The sequence below is a fragment of the Callionymus lyra genome, chromosome 16, assembly GCF_982586985.1.
Source record: "Callionymus lyra chromosome 16, fCalLyr1.hap1.1, whole genome shotgun sequence".
Classification (NCBI taxonomy): Eukaryota; Metazoa; Chordata; class Actinopteri; order Syngnathiformes; family Callionymidae; genus Callionymus; species Callionymus lyra.
In genome coordinates this window covers 11,091,162-11,108,753 of record NC_141833.1, presented here as the reverse complement: position 1 = coordinate 11,108,753, position 17,592 = coordinate 11,091,162, and the positions used below count along the sequence as shown (strand labels likewise).

Genomic DNA, 17,592 nt, shown 5'->3' with positions numbered 1-17,592 from the left:
GATGCACAGTCATAAGTTCAATGTATTAGCAGCAGAGATGGGCAATCCCCCAACAGATACTCACCTCTGTGTAGCAGAAAGAGTTGAACATTTGCCAGCAGCGTGGTCCCAGCCACAGTAAGGGTCTCTGGCAAGAACACAGTCCATGCAAGTCAAAGATCTTCCACAGGAGGACAGGGACATCTGTACTACCCCAGAGTCTGAGCCTGCGTAGATCTGACGCTGCACATCAGAAAAAAAAGAATATTTTCAGGGATTGAACTCAACATGAAGCTCAACACTCTGTCATGACATTACCGTGACATTGGAGAACTTGAGAATCTTGATGGGCTCTGAGGTCTTAAAGACTTGAACTTCCTCAATGACGAACATCTCTCCATCATAGTTCACAGCTTTCACGATGGTTCCACCCTCTTATATTAAAAGATGTAAATGTGGCGAACAATTACACATGTATTTATACAATTATTCATTACATCCTGTCACATATACACACCTGTCCCAATGAACATCACATGATGGTTGTCACCGTCCACCGACTGAACTTGGTCAATGACTATCCGTGTGAACTTGATTCCCTTTCTAATCAGTAAAGTTTTCTTTCCTATTGGCATTATTGGTTCACCAATAAGTGTATTTTTCTGAATAAACAAGAGAGTTTTTCCAGGAAGGTCAGAACTCTGAGTGATACTGGCGTTACGTGCAGCATCATCGATGCACTAGAGATGGAAAAGAGAGGAGCAATGGTTATCAAAACTTAAGAAGTCCTGGCAAGTTTAATCAAAATGATCTGCATATAAAAGGGGGTTAATTTACCGAACCAGGACGAGGCACTGGCAATATTCCGTTGTGGAGTACCCATTTAGAATGAATTCCATTTACCAGTCCTTCCGTCATGAATCTTCCTTCAGCTAAAACCCTGCTGATCTCTGACACACGGTACGCACACACAGCAGAAATCTCTCTCGAGGAGCTGAAATATACATTTGAGATTAATTCACATCGGAAAGGAAACAAATCAAATTATGTCCCAATGTTAAATCTTCATACGTCTGTGATGTGAAGACAGCGAAGAACAAACATGACTTCCAGTCTTTTTGGGGGTCACACCAGCGGAATGTGTCCTGGATGATGTACGGCAGTTTGGAGTCAGGGACTGGACATTCTAGTGTTGCTTTAACAAATGATGTCCACTTGTCCTGCAAAGTCCTCAGACCTCCGTGATCGCCCTGAAACATCAGAAAAATGCTTGAACGTTGAAGGTAGTTGTGCTAAGGTTGGAGGACAAGGCAGTTGTTTTCCTGTGGACTGTATAAAATATGGACTTCAAGTCAACCATCTGTAGGTAAACGGTCATGGCCATCTTGGAATTGCAGTTTTCAGGCTTAACGAGACTGACCTTAGTAACCACCTCTTGAAATCGCAAGTTGCCCTTCTGTTTGTTCTTACCTTGCAGACTCGAGCAACCCGGCTAACAAGCACCTGCTTGTAGCTATCGTACTCCATTGCTGTCTCACTAAAGAACAAGTAGATCTTGTCATCATCTCCGGTGACACTGTTTTGACTCTCAGGCATCATCTCCAGGGAAACAAATTCAGGGTCTGTTAATCACATTGAAATAAGAGAAACATGTTAATCAGTAAAATAGCACACATGCAACAAGTAATGATAAAAACTTTATGAAATATAACTTCACCATAAAACCAGGATCTTCTATAATCAGTTTGAATGAAGGTTGTGGAACGCCGCATCAGGACAGACTCAGTCGCTCGAAAGTTCACTGATGTAGCCGAGTACAGATCATTGTCTTGAAAAGTAAAAGGCAATTTAAAAAAGAAGCTGTAGAAAAGGAGTTCAGATGTACAACATTCTGCTCACCTAGCATGAGAGAGGCTGATCTTTCGAAGGGGTCATACGGGCAACGTCCTTTACCGGACTTTATTTGGTTCTCAAGATTCAATTTTCCATCGTTGTACGACTACAAGAGATAAATGTGTAAACACATTTGTTTGTGGACAATCTTTAAACAAAACACTTGACTGTTCTTACACAATAATAAATATAACATCATTTTTATTGTTGCATATTAATAGTATAAAATTGTTGTAGCTTTTTTCACTAAGAAATACTTAATAATTATTGTTATTTGTACGCAAGCAAAATTGTCTTTCAATTGATTGTTACTTTACATAAATGTAACCATAGGAAGCAAGATATTTCTCTCAAAGTAAATTGACGGGGACTTTGTGATTATCATTAGTTTGTGTATAAAATGTTTAGGAACATTTTTTTGGCTGGACATCGACTCATTAAATAAATATGGACCCCTGCCTGGTCTCCTGGATCTCGGGCTACCTAACTGATCGACCACAGTACGTCAGGCTGAAGGACAACATGTCTGAGACTGTGATCTGCAGTACAGGAGCACCTCAGGGGACAGTACTGGCCCCTCTCCTCTTCACCATTTACACTTCAGACATCTGCACATTCTATCACTGTCATCAGTGAACAGAGAAGCAGATGTAGTGCACGAATGCTCCTTCGTAGATGCAACACTAATTGACTCAGGGACTCATTAATTCCTCGTGCTATTACGATTATTAGACCTTGTAATTCTAAATATGGTGGCAGGAGCAAAGTGAAAAGATGATCTTATTCTATGTTGGAATGCTTTAAGGTCCTAGGTTTTAGGTCCTTTTAGTTGTTATTTCCTTTGATCTATGTCTTTATATTTGCACTTTGTTATCCCCTGAAATTTTTTCTTTTATTTGCTTTTTGTTTTCTTTTCTTGTTTTTATGAGATTATTGTCGGCTTAGTGTGTTGCTTGGAGGAAGTGGATCTTCGTGAGACCGATGTTAATGGACAGCATCTCAGCAGAAAATCCATTTAATAATGCATGTAACACCACACTGCTCTATCATAAGCCTCCGTGACTGGATAACAGATTTTGTGTGTAGCAAATAAAATAGTCACTGGCTGGCGGACTCGAGCAAAGCCGTTTAAACATTAACATTCCTCATAAATTTGTATTTTTGTATAAATATTGTGTATTTATTCAATAATGAATCTTCCTTTTTTAAATAAACATACTTACTGGGGCATATGCAGTTTATAATCAGTTAATCTGTGACATCCTTTCAAATCATATTGTTAAAGTAAACATTTCTCACCATGTAGTCAAATTTTGGGTTGAAAGCATTGGTTCCACACACATACATCTTGTTGTCTTGTCTTTTCAGCAGAGTTTTAATCTGGTTTCTGCAGTGAATCTAAAAATGTGTAAAACAAAATGTGATTATTTCACCAAGTTTTCTTTCATACACATTTTTTTTTAATTCAACTTACTACTGGATCATTTCCCTTAAATCCACAAGCAGTGACCTCTGCTGGTGGCACATCCCATTGGACCTAAATATAACAAATTATTTAAACGATTTATAGTAAATAGTTCAAGTAATGCTTGGTTCGATGATTTATGCTCATTGTAACAGGAATTAATTCACATTTTATTTAAGTAAGGAAAGCTCAAGTTTTGAGACAATATAAGTTAAAAGGGAAAGAGAACCAATGAAGACAATCTTGACTATAAAGAAGAATCGAGGGGAAGGTGTAAAGTTTTCCAAAGATTCACTACAATGAATACAATGACTATATAATATAATATAATACACTATAAAAAGTTCTTACTGAGTCATTTTTCTTGGTGATGTCGTTAAGGTCGAGGGCGTACACCATCCCACTGGCACCCACCATCAGCAGGCCCAGGTCCTCCCTCAGCAGCATGGTGGAGTAGTCCAACACTCCCTCCTCATGAAACGTGCGATTATTGTCACCTTGGTAGAAGATAAATAATGAATACACCACTGGACTAATGTATCATTATTGATGAATTAACTACTGGACTAATGTATCATTAATGATGAATAAACTACTGGACTAATGTATCATTAAAGATGAATAAACTACTGGACTAATGTATCATTAATGATGAATAAACTACTGGACTAATGTATCATTAATGATGAATAAACTACTGGACTAATGTATCATTAAAGATGAATAAACTACTGGACTAATGTATCATTAATGATGAAAAAACGACTGGACTAATGTATCATTATTGATAAATAAACTACTGGACTAATGTATCATTAATGATGAATAAACTACTGGACTAATGTATCATTAAAGATGAATAAACTACTGGACTAATGTATCATTAATGATGAATAAACTACTGGACTAATGTATCATTAAAGATGAATAAACTACTGGACTAATGTATCAAGAACAAAGTAATGAGTGTAACTTACTGTCATAAGGCACAAATCTGCGAGGGACAGGGTCCGGTGCTGAGGCCAGGGCCGGCAGCAGAAGTCCGAAGAAAGTGAACTCTAGAATCATTATTACTTTTCTTCTCCAAACAAATGTCTAAATAGAACTTGGATGGACACAACTGTATATATGATGTTAAAATTAAAAGAACAAAGCCTTTAAAGACTAAAAAGCTGTGACGTAATAAAGGCATAAAAGATCACAGACAGTGACTGCCTTAACTTTGTTGTACTGTTTGGCAGCAGTGACATATGAATGGAGGTTATTACTCAATAACAAAAAAATGACTTCCATTAAAAAATATATTAAAAAAAGCTATATCTATATCTATATATCTATTTATCTCTCTCTCTCTCTCTCTCCCTATATATATATATATAGATATGTATACACATATATTATATATGTATAAAAAAAGTGTGTAGTATTTGGTTTGATTTGTGTTAATGCTAACGTTAATAAGTAAGAGTGCTAATACAATTTTTGCTAAAGGAATTTATTGTTTTCTTTGTTTAAATATTATTGCATATATTTTGTGATGCTGAGATCCATTCATAGTTCAAATCTTCAACTTCAATAAACAAGGTGCTTATCATCAGTTGAAGAGATGGCTCGTCAATATCAGTCAGTGCCGCTACAGTAAGAGCTTTACCTTATTCAAACCTTAAAAAGTAAAGAAATTGTAATATCCTCATAAAATAGTCGCTTCTAAAAATCAACCAATAGAATATTAAAAATATATAGATATAATATATATGAATGTATTTATCTTTGTAGATACCAGTGGAGCTAGAACAGTAGATCCATCGCATACATCATTGTAAGGGTCAAGGTACAATAAAGTTTTATTACTTTTACGAATTCTCCTACTAAGTAGGGGGCAGGGCAAAATAATTCAGAGTTAACCATACTTTTTATGGTTAGCCTGACAAGGGTAATAAAAAAATTCAGCTCAGTAAACTGGACCTTTGAAACGTTATGATATCATGTGTGTCATTAAATTCAGTAGATAACTTTATAATAACTTTATATATATGTTTTTAAGTAGTTCTTGTGTCATCAATGTTACATTACTTCAATAACCCAAAATATCTTAATGTTGAAGTGGGGTCGTTAGTGGCCTGGAAATTATGCAGAGGAGGACATTGCAACGTTCAAAATGGTCAAGAAGACGAAGAGGTATGTGTCTACTACAGTGCGAGGTAGATTTCAGTGCTAATGGTGTCTTGTTATGCCCCAGAATTCGATAAATCTCAACGCCCTGAGCATCCCTGACAACGCAGTACCTGCTCTCAACAACGCCTCACCTGCCCCCACCAATGACGTGGTTTCTCCCGCCAATGCTGCGCTGGCCCCAACCAACGCAGTATGTGCCACTGACAACACCATGGCTTCAGCCACCAACGTTGTGCCTGCCTCTGAAAATATCCACCCAGTATGCAATAACCCGGAAGCATCAACTGGAGAAAAGGATCCAAAAAGCCTATCTGGATCCTCCGAACCATGCAGACCACCAGGAGATCAAGCAAACATTGCGGACCTAATCATTAGGGTGAGTGTCTTCTTAAAGTGCCCTTAAGTCCTGCTCAAGTAACACACTACAGTTTGGTTCAAGTTAGTACATTTCTCAACATCCCAGATATTTCATTGAATCATTTTTGGTTTTGTTTTGTACTGAAAATAGAAAACTGCATGTATGTTACTGTAGATTTGGATGTAATTCCTACTCTATACTTTGATATAATGAACTACAAGTGTAGCAAACTATTCTTTCTACCAGAAGGTGAGGGAGAAAGTACAGAAAGAGTCATGACATTTTTTCCTCTCTTCAGTACCTGGAAGTGGCAGCAAAAGATCCAAATGTTCCAGCACATGATGTGGTTCAGATCTTCCACTATGAAGGAGAGGGCTCTGTGTCTGAAAGTCTTAGCTCCATTTGTTCATTCAGCTCTGATGACCAAGACCAGGACCTGAACAACTGGGGACCACGGTTCCAGATGTTGGCTGAAATCTTCGATCCGTCGGAGGAGGATGAAAACATTAGTTCTGTTTTAGTTTGAATTCATATTAGAATAGTCACTTGGTGAAAATGTACTTTAATCTCTTGCAATAATGCTTTGAAAGGTAAGCTCTTGCAAAATGACTATAAGAAGGTTGATTTATGTGTAAGTTGTTTTCTTAATTTCAGTATTGTACAATGAAGTAGTATTTTTTTGTTGAGCATTTACTTTTCAGTCTTCAATGACTATCTCTTACAGTTACTCTGCTGACTTATGTGCAGTAATTTTGAGCAGCAGCATTGGCTGTATCTTCGATGTGTGGCACCAATTATTATCATTCATATACATAGATGTAATACACATTTGAGATGTTACTTTTAGACCAGATGCAGCTTGGAAATTGTATTGGGAATGTGTGGAAGCAGGTGATGGGTTTCATGAGGTAACCCCAGACCTTGGAAATAGCAAAAAACAAACAAAAAAAGTCCCATTAGCTGTTGAAAGGGAGCCTATCCTATGAACTGTGGCAAATTGTTTCTACTGATACTTTTCATTATTGATTTTAGACACCTGTGTGCATTTGTCATGATATTAGATTTCCTTACTTGTTCAAAATGTACGGATATGTCTATGCTAATAAATTAACTTCCAAACATTGCCCTGTTAATTCTAACGTACAAAAACAAATGATATAAGAGGTGAATAAATAACTTACTACATTTAAATGAATTAATAAATGTTGAGGTGTGAAATGTAAATTACTGTAATTCATATGAAAGTAAAATGTCATTTTTTTGGAAAGTGACAGCTCTCCTGATGGGTTTGACACAAAAAGCAAAAAGCTGGAATTGATGAAACGGAAGTTAAACTAAAGTTAACAATGTTGACATATTTGTATTTTATAAGGGGAACTTCAATATATATTCAACAAACAACAAGTGTATTCATTATTTACATGTACTTTTCTATAAGGAAGTTATGTTTTTTCAGAATTTATTTTCTCCTTATCTCTCTGTACTAATAGTTTAAATTAGGAACTTAAAATAAAAACAACTGTGGAGCCAGATGTGGCCTCCTCAACTCTCAACCTGATCTGTCTGATTAGTTTATTTGAGCCTTACATTTTAAGGTTGACCTCTGGTTTCAGAGGTCAAAGGAGGGATTGAAGATATATCCTCAAATTGATCCAAATAAAATATTGTAAGGAAATGACAACTTTACTGTAATCAATCATCTAGATTTAACACACATTTCAAATAGTCACTTGATTAACTGATAATCTTTCATATTTAATTCATGTTAAATAATCGTTGTCTTAGGCATAAACACAGCTGTAAGCACGGATGTTCAGATAGTATTTAAAGGCAAGACATACAGCCAACTGCAGGCTCTACATCTGAACATCGAGACGAAAATCCGAGCTGGTGGATCTAACCTCGACATCGGCTACTGGGAGAGCTTGTTGCAACAGGTCCGCGTCTACATGGCGAGAGCAAGGTCCACACCTTCCGCTTATTCAATAATTACATTTCTAACCCAAGGTCTCAACCCTTTCAAAACACTAAAATGTGTTTATCACTGAATGATTACAGGTTGAGAGAGCGACACCAGGATGTGCTTCGCCAAAAGCTGTTCAGGCTGAAACAAGAACAGGGAGTGGAAAGCGAACCATCGTTCCCCATCATCAAGGATGAACCAGTGACTGAGAGCATTGAGTAAGTTTGTTTGTGTCCTAGTACGACAATAATTGTGTCAAATTTGAGTCTTGACACAATTGGGTTTGAATGCATGTTCCTTCACGGAAGAAAAATGAACTTCTTTATGGCCTTTTGAAGGTGTCTTTAAATTGTAGGATGGCACCATATTAAAATGAATATTATTATAATACTCCTCATCCTTTACAAACATTTTTTGTTTTCGAAACAGCAGGAGCAGAGAAGATTCCAGCCTTTCATCATCAACTGGTAGAACTGTGAATGAAGCTAGTGGACAGGAGAATGATGAGCCTGGTCCATCAACATCAACCAGCACTAACAGAGGGATTGAAGACGAGGAAGGAAAGAAGGATGAAGACAAGGGAGAAGAGGAGAAGGGCGACTCTGTGGAAGCTGTATTGACGGAGGAAGATCTTATCCAGCAAAGCCAAGCAGAGTATGACTCCGGTCGCTACAGTCCAGCTCTTCTGACTTCATCGGAGATGCCGCTCGACACACACACGATAACGGCAGAGGAAGATGCGCACAAGTTGCAGCTAGCACGTAGACAGTTGCAGGTCACAGGTACGAATGGCACACAGTATCATAAGGTTGTGTGTCTGCCTCATCCTCGTTCTGTCTGTCATATAAAGTTACACGACTTACTTCAAGCTTGACTTTTTCCTGTCTTTCTGTTAGGTGACGCCAGCGAGAGTGCCGAGGACTTCTTTGTATGTCAAGCCAAACAGGGAATGGATAACAACGAAACCCAGTTCAGCGTGGAGATCCCAGTCACAGGGAAGATGTACCTGTGGGCTGACAAATACCGACCCAGGAAGCCGAGATTCTTTAACCGAGTACACACTGGCTTCGAGTGGAACAAATATAACCAGACGCATTATGACTTTGACAACCCGCCACCCAAGATTGTTCAAGGTTACAAGTTCAATATCTTCTACCCAGATCTGATCGACAAGCGCTCGACCCCGCAGTACTTTCTAGAGCCCAGTCCTGACAACAAGGACTTTGGCATCTTAAGATTCCATGCTGGCCCACCGTACGAGGATATCGCATTTAAGAACGTGAACAGAGAGTGGGAGTACTCTCACCGTCATGGTTTCCGATGCCAGTTTTCAAATGGTATCTTTCAGCTGTGGTTCCACTTCAAGAGGTACCACTATAGACGATGAACCCGTAAAAAAATGACGTTTGAATACAAAAATTGGATGTTAACCATAAATGTTCATCATTATTTTTGTTTTATTAAATGCATCAATGCCGAAAAAATTAAATGACAGTATACTTGTGTTGGATTTGTAAATGATATATCATGTTTAGCCAACTGGGGGCGCCAAGTAACCTCTCTGAACTTTCGGTTGAGGCAACGTCTGATAGTTTAGGCCTTTTTTATACTGTTGTCAAATAATGTTCATGTTTAACTGCTCAATTGAAGAACAGAGTTGTGTAAATAAATACTCTTAATAAAATAAACTCATGTTGTTGAGATGTCATTCGAATATATACTTCAATTCATCTTTATAATGGAGGAAGAAAAAGAGAGAAATTAGACTTTCTTTCTAGCAATTCACTTACAGCAGAAAAAACAACTCATGTTTTGGGGCCAAATGAGTAGTAAGGACCCAAGATATTTGTTAATAAAGCTGAATTGGAAAATATCAAGTTAAGTATGGAGGGAAATGTCAAAGATAAATTGTGATTAAGTGATTGGAGAACAAAAAATACAGTTTAACAAAATAAAATGCTGAAATGAAACCCGAAAAAACTATTAGAGGAATATTAATATATTCATATTTAACCAATGTCATAAAGTTGTTCAAATTAAAATACGAAATGCATATTTGCATAACCTGCAATAGTAAAGTTTACCAACATGTATAGAAAAAAAACAGTATTTCAAGAAAATGATTTTATTAGGGTTTCAAGGAAAATATTCAATTCATGTGCATGAAACAGAAAGAGTTGAACTATTTACAAGAAATTAACTTACAACACTAGTTTGATATAGAACTCCAAAAGATCTTAAAAGTATTAACTAAACACTTTTTCAGGTCCATTTTTATAGAGGTGAGAAACTATGAGTCTTCATCTGCTTATGATCATCAAACCTCACAAACATTAAACCTGTATAATAAAGACTGGAGGCGTTTGTTGTCGACTCCTCCTACATGAAAGTGACTTGAATAGATGGCCTTTGAATATGTTCCATGTCAAAAGGCCCAAGAGAAACATGGATAGCAGCACCAAAACAACATTCTTTACAATGCTGATGGCATCATTATTCTGGGATTCAGATTCTTCAAAGTCTAAGGTGACAACATTGTACTGGACAACAGTTGTGCTGTACTCATCTCCCTTCGATCGCTCCACAGACAGGCAGCTGTAGTTACCGGTGTCAGCGTGTGAGACACTTATGATGAGCAGTCCATCTTGTTGGTGCAGATGTTGAGATGAAGGGACCAGAGGGACTCCATCTTTCTCCCACATGATTGTTGCCAGCATTGACTCTGAAGAGCAGGGAAGCTTCAAGGACCCCAAATCAGGTTTGGCTTGTATCACTTTCTGGACGGGCGCTGAAAACGAGGCTGAAATAATGCATATCTTATCAGAACTATTTATAATAGGGAAGCCAAAACATCCAACATGTTTGCCTTACTCACCTCCTTGTGGACAGAGAGAGGCGTTGCCATCTATGACACTGAATCAGATCTCTAGAGATGAACAGTCATAAGTTCAATGTATTAGCAGCAGAGATGGGCAATCCCCCAACAGATACTCACCTCTGTGTAGCAGAAAGAGTTGAACATTTGCCAGCAGCGTGGTCCCAGCCACAGTAAGGGTCTCTGGCAAGAACACAGTCCATGCAAGTCAAAGATCTTCCACAGGAGGACAGGGACATCTGTACTACCCCAGAGTCTGAGCCTGCGTAGATCTGACGCTGCACATCAGAAAAAAAAGAATATTTTCAGGGATTGAACTCAACATGAAGCTCAACACTCTGTCATGACATTACCGTGACATTGGAGAACTTGAGAATCTTGATGGGCTCTGAGGTCTTAAAGACTTGAACTTCCTCAATGACGAACATCTCTCCATCATAGTTCACAGCTTTCACGATGGTTCCCCCCTCTTATATTAAAAGATGTAAATGTGGCGAACAATTACACATGTATTTATACAATTATTCATTACATCCTGTCACATATACACACCTGTCCCAATGAACATCACATGATGGTTGTCACCGTCCACCGACTGAACTTGGTCAATGACTATCCGTGTGAATTTGATTCCCTTTCTAATCAGTAAAGTTTTCTTTCCTATTGGCATTATTGGTTCACCAATAAGTGTATTTTTTTGAATAAACAAGAGAGTTTTTCCAGGAAGGTCAGAACTCTGAGTGATGCTAGCGTTACGTGCAGCATCATCGATGCACTAGAGATGGAAAAGAGAGGAGCAATGGTTATCAAAACTTAAGAAGTCCTGGCAAGTTTAATCAAAATGATCTGCATATAAAAGGGGGTTATTTTACCGAACCAGGACGAGGCACTGGCAATATTCCGTTGTGGAGTACCCATTTAGAATGAATTCCATTTACCAGTCCTTCCGTCATGAATCTTCCTTCAGCTAAAACCCTGCTGATCTCTGACACACGGTACGCACACACAGCAGAAATCTCTCTCGAGGAGCTGAAATATATATTTGAGATTAATTCACTTCGGAAAGGAAACGAATCAAATTATGTCCGAATGTTAAATCTTCATACGTCTGTGATGTGAAGACAGCGAAGAACAAACATGACTTCCAGTCTTTTTGGGGGTCACACCAGCGGAATGTGTCCTGGATGATGTACGGCAGTTTGGAGTCAGGGACTGGACATTCTAGTGTTGCTTTAACAAATGATGTCCACTTGTCCTGCAAAGTCCTCAGACCTCCGTGATCGCCCTGAAACATCAGAAAAATGCTTGAACGTTGAAGGTAGTTGTGCTAAGGTTGGAGGACAAGGCATCTGTTTTCCTGTGGACTGTATAAAATATGGACTTCAAGTCAATCATCTGTAGGTAAACGGTCATGGCCATCTTGGAATTGCAGTTTTCAGGCTTAACGAGACTGACCTTAGTAACCACCTCTTGAAATCGCAAGTTGCCCTTCTGTTTGTTCTTACCTTGCAGACTCGAGCAACCCGGCTAACAAGCACCTGCTTGTAGCTATCGTACTCCATTGCTGTCTCACTAAAGAACAAGATGTACAACATTCTGCTCACCTAGCATGAGAGAGGCTGATCTTTCGAAGGGGTCATACGGGCAACGTCCTTTACCGGACTTTATTTGGTTCTCAAGAGTCAATTTTCCATCGTTGTACGACTACAAGAGATAAATGTGTAAACACATTTGTTTGTGGGCAATCTTTAAACAAAACACTTGACTGCTCTTACACGATAATACATATAAGATCATTTTTATTGTTGCGTATTAATAGTTTAAAGTTGTTGTAGCTTTTTTCACTAAGAAAGAAAAACACCACACTGCTCTATCATAAGCTTCCGTGACTGGATAACAGATTTTGTGTGTAGCAAATAAAATAGTCACTGGCTGGCGGACTCGAGCTAAGCCGTTTAAACATTAACATTCCTCATAAATTTGTATTTTTGTATAAATATTGTGTATTTATTCAATAATGAATTTTCCTTTTTTAAACAAACATACTTACTGGGGCATATGCAGTTTTTAATAAGTTAATCTGTGACATCCTTTCAAATCATATTGTTAAAGTAAACATTTCTCACCATGTAGTCACATTTTGGGTTGAAAGCATTGGTTCCACACACATACATCTTGTTGTCTTGTCTTTTCAGCAGAGTTTTAATCTGGTTTCTGCAGTGAATCTAAAAATGTGTAAGACAAAATGTGATTATTTCACCAAGTTTTCTTTCATACACATTTTTTAAAAATTCAACTTACTACTGGATCCTTTCCCTTAAATCCACAAGCAGTGACCTCTGCTGGTGGCACATCCCATTGGACCTAAATATAACAAATTATTTAAACGATTTATAGTAAATAGTTCAAGTAATGCTTGGTTCGATGATTTATGCTCATTGTAACAGGAATTAATTCACATTTTATTGAAGTAAGGAAAGCTCAAGTTTTGAGACAATATAAGTTAAAAGGGAAAAAGAACCAATGAAGACAATCTTGACTATAAAGAAGAATCGAGGGGAAGGTGTAAAGTTTTCCAAAGATTCACTATAGTGAATACAGTGACTATATAATATAATATAATACACCATAAAAAGTTCTTACTGAGTCATTTTTCTTGGTGATGTCGTTGAGGTCGAGGGCGTACACCATCCCACTGGCACCCACCATCAGCAGGCCCAGGTCCTCCCTCAGCAGCATGGTGGAGTAGTCCAACACTCCCTCCTCATGAAACGTGCGATTATTGTCACCTTGGTAGAAGATAAATAATGAATACACCACTGGACTAATGTATCATTATTGATGAATAAACTACTGGACTATTAATCATTAATGATGAATAAACTACTGGACTAATGTATCATTAAAGATGAATAAACTACTGGAATAATGTATCATTAATGATGAAAAAACTACTGGACTAATGTATCATTATTGATGAATAAACTACTGGACTAATGTATCATTATTGATGAATAAACTACTGGACTAATGTATCATTAAAGATGAATAAACTACTGGACTAATGTATCAAGAACAAAGTAATGAGTGTAACTTACTGTCATAAGGCACAAATCTGCGAGGGACAGGGTCCGGTGCTGAGGCCAGGACCGGCAGCAGAAGTCCGAAGAAAGTGAACTCTAGAATCATTATTACTTTTCTCCTCCAAACAAATGTCTAAATAGAACTTGGATGGACACAACTGTATATATGATGTTAAAATTAAAGGAACAAAGGCTTTAAAGACTAAAAAGCTGTGACGTAATAAAGGCATAAAAGATCAAAGACAGTGACTGCCTTAACTTTGTTGTACTGTTTGGCAGCAGTGACATATGAATGGAGGTTATTACTCAATAACAAAAAAATGACTTCCATTAAAAAATATATAAAAAAAAGCAACTTCAATCAAAAATGTTTTTTTCAAACTTTTTTGTGTATATATATTATATATTATTATATATTATTTTGTATACATATTATGGTTAGGACATTTCTGTCCTAATATCTCTATATATCTATATATCTATATATCTATATATCTATATACTACACACGGTTTTATACATATATAATATATGTGTATATATATAGATATATATATATCTATATATCTATTTATCTCTCTCTCTCTCTCTCTCTATATATATATATATATATATATGTATACACATATATTATATATGTATAAAAAAAGTGTAGTATTTGGTTTGATTTGTGTTAATGCTAACGTTAATAAGTAAGAGTGCTAATACGGTTTTGCTAAAGGAAATTATTGTTTTCTTTGTTTAAATATTATTGCATATATTTTGTGATGCTGAGATCCATTTATACTTCAAATCTTCAACTTCAATAAACAAGGTGCTCATCATCAGTTGAAGAGATGGCTCGTCAATATCAGTCAGTGCCGCTACAGTAAGAGCTTTACCTTATTCAAACCTTAAAAAGTAAAGAAATTGTAATATCCTCATAAAATAGTCGCTTCTAAAAATCAACCAATGGAACAAACGGAAATGGATCAAGCAAAAGATGCCCGTCTAGTTGAAGAAAGTGAATAACGTTGTTCTGGTGGTTCAAGGAATCCCCCACTTGACGCTCTCCTCGGCTGTATCTATGGCTGCTGTACAAAGCCCTACAACTTCGTTTAGAGAGCGCTTTAGGACATCTCATCAAGACTCCACGCTTTCATGTTGAACATCATGCTGTCACAGCTTAGTCACATCAGTTGGGTGATTGTGTGTGAATGGGTAAACATTGTTGTGAGTTGGTTTGAAAAAAGCTTCTATGTGGGTTGGAATGATTTTGTAATGAGATTTTAATATTAAAAATATATATAGATATAATATATATGAATGTATTTATCTTTGTAGATACCACTGGAACTTCCTGCACAGCCACAGTTCTAATCATCCTGGTGGCAAATAGGGATTCTAGCAATAGAGTCGGTTTCCTCACTGCCATCATCATCTCTGTCCTACTTGTGGTGACTCTGTGTAATTTCAATCCACCGTCACTTCATTAAGTTCATGAACAGAATGTTATGTGGCTAGTTTTCCGCAGGTCAAAATACCTCAGAGTTAACCATACTTTTTATGGTTAACCTGACAAGGGTATAAAAAAATGTCAGCTCAGTAAACTGGACCTTTGAAATGTTATGATATCATGTGTGTCATTCACTTCAGTAGATAACTTTATAATAACTTTATATATATGTTTTTAAGTAGTTCTTGTGTCATCAATGTTACATTACTTCAATAACCCAAAATATCTTAATGTTGAAGTGGGGTCGTTAGTGGCCTGGAAATTATGCAGAGGAGGACATTGCAACGTTCAAAATGGTCAAGAAGACGAAGAGGTATGTGTCTACTACAGTGCGAGGTAGATTTCAGTGCTAATGGTGTCTTGGTATGCCCCAGAATGCGATAAATCTCAACGCCCTGAGCATCCCTGACAACGCAGTACCTGCTCTCAACAACGCCTCACCTGCCTCCACCAATGACGTGGTTTCTCCCGCCAATGCTGCGCTGGCCCCAACCAACGCAGTATGTTCCACTGACAACACCATGGCTTCACCCACCAACGTTGTGCCTGCCTCTGAAAATATCCACCCAGTATGCAATAACCCGGAAGCATCAACTGGAGAAAAGGATCCAAAAAGCCTATCTGGATCCTCCGAACCATGCAGACCACCAGGAGATCAAGTAAACATTGCGGACCTAATCATTAGGGTGAGTGTCTTCTTAAAGTGCCCTTAAGTCCTGCTCAAGTAACACACTACAGTTTGGTTCAAGTTAGTAAATTTCTCAACATCCCAGATATTTCATTGAATCATTTTTGGTTTTGTTTTGTACTGAAAATAGAAAACTGCATGTATGTTACTGTAGATTTGGATGCAATTCCTACTCTATACTTTGATATAATTAACTACTAAGTGTAGCAAACTATTCTTTCTACCAGAAGGTGAGGGAGAAAGTACAGAAAGAGTCATGACATTTTTTCCTCTCTTCAGCACCTGGAAGTGGCAGCAAAAGATCCAAATGTTCCAGCACATGATGTGGTTCAGATCTTCCACTATGAAGGAGAGGGCTCTGTGTCTGAAAGTCTTAGCTCCATTTGTTCATTCAGCTCTGATGACCAAGACCAGGACCTGAACAACTGGGGACCACGGTTCCAGATGTTGGCTGAAATCTTCGATCCGTCGGAGGAGGATGAAAACATTAGTTCTGTTTTTGTTTGAATATTAGAATAGTCACTTGGTGAAAATGTACTTTAATCTCTTGCAATAATGCTTTGAAAGTAAGCTCTTGAAAAATGACTATAAGAAGGTTGATTTATATGCAAGTTTTTTTCTTAATTTCAGTATTGTACAATGAAGTAGTATTTTTTTGTTGAGCATTTACCTTTTAGTCTTCAATGACTATCTCTTACAGTTACTCTGCTGACTTATGTGCAGTAATTTTGAGCAGCAGCATTGGCTGTATCTTCGATGTGTGGCACCAATTATTATCATTCATATACATAGATGTAATACAGATTTGAGTTGTTACTTTTTGACCAGATGCAGCTTGGAAATTGTAATGGGAATGTGTGGAAGCAGGTGATGGGTTCATGGAGCCTGGAGCAACCCTAGACCTTGGAAATAGCAAAAAAAAGAAAAAGGTCCTATTAGCTGTTGACAATGAAAGGGAGCCTATATCCTATGAACTGTGGAATTAATTGTTTTTACTGATACTTTTCATTATTGATTTTAGAAACCTGTGTGCATTTGTCATGATTTTATATTTCCTTACTTGTTTAAAATGTACTGATATGTCTATGCTAATCAATGAACTTCCAAACATTGCCCTGTTAATTCTAAGGTACACAAACAAATGATATAAGAGGTGATTAAATAACTTACTACATTTAAATGAATTAATAAATGTTGAGGTGTGAAATGTAAATTACTGTAATTCATATAAAAGTAAAATGTCATTTTTAGTGACAGCATTTTATAAGGGGAACTTCAATATATATTAACACTTATAATCAACAAGTGTATTCATTATTTACATGTACTTTTCTATAAGGAAGTTATGTTTTTTTTAGAATTTATTTTCAACTTATCTCTCTGTACTAATAGTTAAAATTAGGAACCTAATTAGGAACCTAAAATAATTTAATTTAATTTAATTTAGTTCCTAAAATAAATTTTAGGAACCTAAAATAAACACTGTGGAGCCAGATGTGGCCTTCTCAACTCTCAACCTGATCTGTTGTTGGAAGATCATGATGAGCTCTGATGGGTGGGGACGAATTAATAACCTCATATTTTACTTACTTACGTACTATATATAAAGGAATCGTTT

The 17,592-nt window shown here is 37.2% G+C and overlaps 1 protein-coding gene and 1 pseudogene across 1 annotated transcript; one reads left to right on the top strand and one right to left on the bottom strand.

Moving 5' to 3' along the window:
* Window positions 1-60: 60 nt before the first annotated feature.
* On the bottom strand, window positions 61-13,897 carry LOC148063653 (uncharacterized; annotated as a pseudogene).
* On the top strand, window positions 7,438-9,220 carry LOC148063654 (splicing factor Cactin-like). The gene is made up of 4 exons (XM_087811349.1): window positions 7,438-7,833; window positions 7,929-8,051; window positions 8,263-8,615; window positions 8,730-9,220. Exons 1-4 carry the CDS (start codon window positions 7,820-7,822, stop codon window positions 9,218-9,220), a joined length of 981 nt encoding a protein of 326 aa, XP_087667475.1. The 5' UTR covers window positions 7,438-7,819.
* Window positions 13,898-17,592: the final 3,695 nt, after the last annotated feature.